Source organism: Kryptolebias marmoratus, linkage group LG2 (assembly GCF_001649575.2).
Source record: "Kryptolebias marmoratus isolate JLee-2015 linkage group LG2, ASM164957v2, whole genome shotgun sequence".
Taxonomy (NCBI): Eukaryota; Metazoa; Chordata; class Actinopteri; order Cyprinodontiformes; family Rivulidae; genus Kryptolebias; species Kryptolebias marmoratus.
This window is the reverse complement of record NC_051431.1, coordinates 13,078,973-13,082,615: the sequence shown is the minus strand read 5'-3', so window position 1 is coordinate 13,082,615 and position 3,643 is coordinate 13,078,973. Positions and strand designations below refer to the sequence as shown.

Sequence of the window (3,643 nt, the reverse complement as noted above, 5' to 3'; positions counted from 1 at the left end):
AGGCATGAACAAGACATGAACGCTGGACATTTACTCGCTGTGAGGCTTTCAATAATCTGGCACTGAGGTGTGTGAGCTGTGGGTATATATGGTGACATGAACAGGTGAAACAGATGAAGCTGATTACATGGGCATGGCAACATGGGCGTGGCTTGAACTGTGGGACTGTGGAAAGTTACATGACTGTGGCAAGAGGCGTGGCAGGAACAGATGGAGCTGTGACAATAAAAATAAAAACAGAAGAGAAACTTAAGAAGGATGTGACTGGACTGGGCTGGACAATAAGGTGTGTTAAGTCACCATGAAAATCTTCCTTTGAGTAATGGCATCTAAATTCTGGCTTTAAGCTAAAGGTTAAAAACAGCTATAAAACGTCAATTTCATAGTTGTTTTAACTCTGCTTTTAATGTGGCGTCAGTGTGCTTTCTGATAAATTGCAGCATTTCTGATAAAAAGCATTTTGTTCTCTCTAAAAGTTGAAAGTTAAATGACCAAGCTCTATTCTTCAGTACATTTACAATTTTTTGTGACATTAAATGGTAGCATAAGCTTGGCTTACATAAAAAAATCCTTTACATATTATTATAATAAATTTGTTGAAAGTTGTAAATTGTAATACTTGTGTGAAAAAGAAATATTTACTAAGTAAAGAAGAGTCTGCATGTTAAAACCTCATATTTTCATAGACTACAGCATAAATTGAAAACATTTTCACATATGGTTGTTTTTCTGCAGTTAGAAAATGTGCAAATGAATGTCATATGTCTAAAAACTGTTGTTTGAAGGCTCCAGGTGCATTAAAATATCCATAAAATTTTCATAAAAAGCAATAATGTGTGTACATAAAATATAAAGGAGGATTCCAAAGAAGATTTTTAACCAATTCTAAGTTCTTCTTCAAAGAAAATGACATGCTTTAAAAAGTGTGTGAAGAAAACGAGAAAATGACTGAACCCTGTCACATGACCTATGTTTACTTTGTATAAAAATAAACAGTTGTGGACCTCGGTGGTGAGCTGTCCCAAGCGTGTCGTGACGGACAGGCTTTGTTTGAGCAGCAGGCTGTAGAAGGTGTTGCTGCTAAATGCCTCCAGATCCACCTGGTGTTCGTAATCCCAGAACTCATCCGAAATGTCCACGCAGGCTACTTTTCATAGAGGAAAACACAGAGAGACACAAAGCAAGATGATCAAAATATAAAAAGGCATTCAATGTCTATTTTCTATCTTCCTGCAAAACAAAAATCAGAGAGCTTCAAACATGTTGCCCACCTAAACATGTTATGTTAACATCCTGATAACTTTGAATTGATGTGTGCTATTGCTTCTTTATGCAGCTGAACAAGAACAAACCCAGGAACCTGTCCTTTGATGCAACAGTTGGACTGTTTTCTTTGTTTCTGTTAGTCACTGCATGTGCTATCAGCTCTATGACGTGGGAACACCACCCCAAGGTCAGTGTTGCGCAAGAAGCCACAGGAGTCTTCAAGTTTAGTAGGGATTATACAGCATGTGGCCTTTTTACAGGGTTTAGATAGATTTATTGGCATTCAAATCACATCTGGATGAAAGATGTGCAACATATTGGCTCATATGTCTTTGATAAATGAGTAGTGTTGTGTTTGTGAGATGAGTTTGTAGTTATTCCACCTGGCTGAATGCATTCTTGTGCCACTCCACCATGTTGCTTTCGATGTGTCTTTCTAAGCGAGACGACCCTTGAGCCTTTTGATGAGTAGTCATCCATTTGGTACGCCAACTGCAACAAGCGATACCTCACTTTGATTGGCTCCTTCTCCGACCATCCATATTCCCGGAACAAGATCTGCACAAAGACAGGGGTTTTGTTTTGAACAATACTTTGGTGATGTTTTAAACATCTGCTGGCACCTCTTACATAATGTAATAATAAGAACTAACCAGCACTGTAACACATGAGCAGAGAATGACCACAGCTCCAGTCAGCAGTCCTCCGGTCACCAACCAGTCCGGCTGAAGCAACAGGTCACGTCTTCTTCTGATTCCCATCCTGATTAGGTGACGAGGGGTTGTGGGGAAGAAAGGACCGGGCTCATAACACTGACCTCCTGCAGGCATCACTCGCACATACTAAGAATAAAGATTTAAAAAAAAAAAAAAACATGAGGTTAAAGCACCTTAGGTGTTCATTATGTAAGTTACAAATGCAACCATTTTCTTTGTAAAAAGAATTTAAAAAAATAAAAAGTATGTGTAACTTCACTGTGTAGCTTTAAGCCATAAATTTTAAATTAGTTACCAGGTGTTTGTGCTGATTGCTGCTCAGTGTGAAAACATACACTCCAGGTTGGCTAAAGACCAGAGAAAAGAAGACAGGGGGAGTCCAAGACAGCGTCAGCTCTTCCTTTAGCAGTCTGAACGCACCCCAGTCAAAGTCAGCATTTGTGTTGTACAAGTTGTCGCTGAAACGCATAAAGAGAAGGTTTAAAAAGGGTCAAAATGAGAAATGGTTAATATAGTGATTCATACAAGAGTGCATGGCCATGAAAAACAAGCATCTGACTTACAGATCGTACAGCGGGTAATGATGCGTGTTGACGGTGAAGAGTAAAACATCACCCAGGTGGAGACATGTTGTTGGGTTCAACACTCCAGTAACACTCAACAACCTGTTTTCTTTCAAAGTCTTTTCGTCATCCTCTCTTCGCTCTCTGAAACCTATTTCTCCAATTTCATGGCTGATGTTTCCCCCACTGCTGCCTTCGTATAATAAATCAGAATCTTCGTCTGCAAAGTAGCGATAGCGGACTGCCGTTATTGCTGTAACTTTGTTGTGATGAGTTCATCGTGTCATGCAATAGTTCCTGTTTCCAGTTGTGACAAACCTGCTGGGCTCTGGGAGCCCCACTGAAACAGCTGCTGGATTTCCTTTGGGAGGCCGCTGAGGAGGCCAGAAAATCCCGCCTCTGCAATCCAACAGTGAAGGGGGGGTCATGAGTGTCACAAGGTGCCACAAGGAAATCACAAGCAGGACAAATAAAAGTCCCACTGTGCACGTGTCTGTGATTGTGCGAAAGTGTGCTCCCACCTGTTGTCTGAACAATGTAGACAGGACGTGAGAATTTATGGAGGCTGCTGCACTGCAGATTACCAGGGGAGTCCCATTTTTTAAAAAGTCTCTCCAGCACACTGCCTGGGAGGCTCGACGCCTCCAAACACACAATAGCAGTTTGACATTAGTAGGTCACAGCAACACAAAAGACTTGTGTGGTCTTTGCAGCATGGGAAAAGAAGATGGCATTGTATGAATGTGTGCATTATCAGATCTGACTTTTGTGACTTTCACATTCCACAGCTTTGAAAAATATGCAAATTGCATGTCAAAATGGATTGGGATTGTATACTATGAGTTTTGGTGGTGGCACATTATTTGTAAAAAAAAAAACACACACAATGGGATTTCCAGAAAACAGGTAAGAAAAGCTCTGAAGCAGGGGCTACTTCACAGTAGAAACATCATTCAAGGTTTAAAAGGGTCACTGAAATTTGGACTTTTTGATATTTTTAAGGGCTATTACCCTGTCACAGTGTAAGTTTCATGATTTTTAAAGATTTTCTACAGAATGTTAAACTTTTATTTGATGATGCTGTCTATACTCTTCTTA

The 3,643-nt window shown here is 40.1% G+C and overlaps 1 protein-coding gene across 1 annotated transcript in view; it reads right to left on the bottom strand.

Annotated features, from left to right (window-relative positions):
* The window catches only part of si:dkey-103g5.4, a 22,809-nt gene extending 19,616 nt beyond the window's left edge, over positions 1-3,193 (bottom strand). The window contains exons 1-7 of the mRNA XM_017428976.3: positions 3,067-3,193; positions 2,864-2,944; positions 2,546-2,765; positions 2,278-2,440; positions 1,920-2,108; positions 1,650-1,824; positions 1,005-1,144 (exon numbers count right to left, since the gene is read on the bottom strand). Coding sequence (XP_017284465.2) covers positions 1,005-1,144; positions 1,650-1,824; positions 1,920-2,096 — 492 coding nt within the window. The 5' untranslated portion in view covers positions 2,097-2,108; positions 2,278-2,440; positions 2,546-2,765; positions 2,864-2,944; positions 3,067-3,193. The remainder of the gene's footprint in view (positions 1-1,004; positions 1,145-1,649; positions 1,825-1,919; positions 2,109-2,277; positions 2,441-2,545; positions 2,766-2,863; positions 2,945-3,066) is intronic.
* Positions 3,194-3,643: the final 450 nt, after the last annotated feature.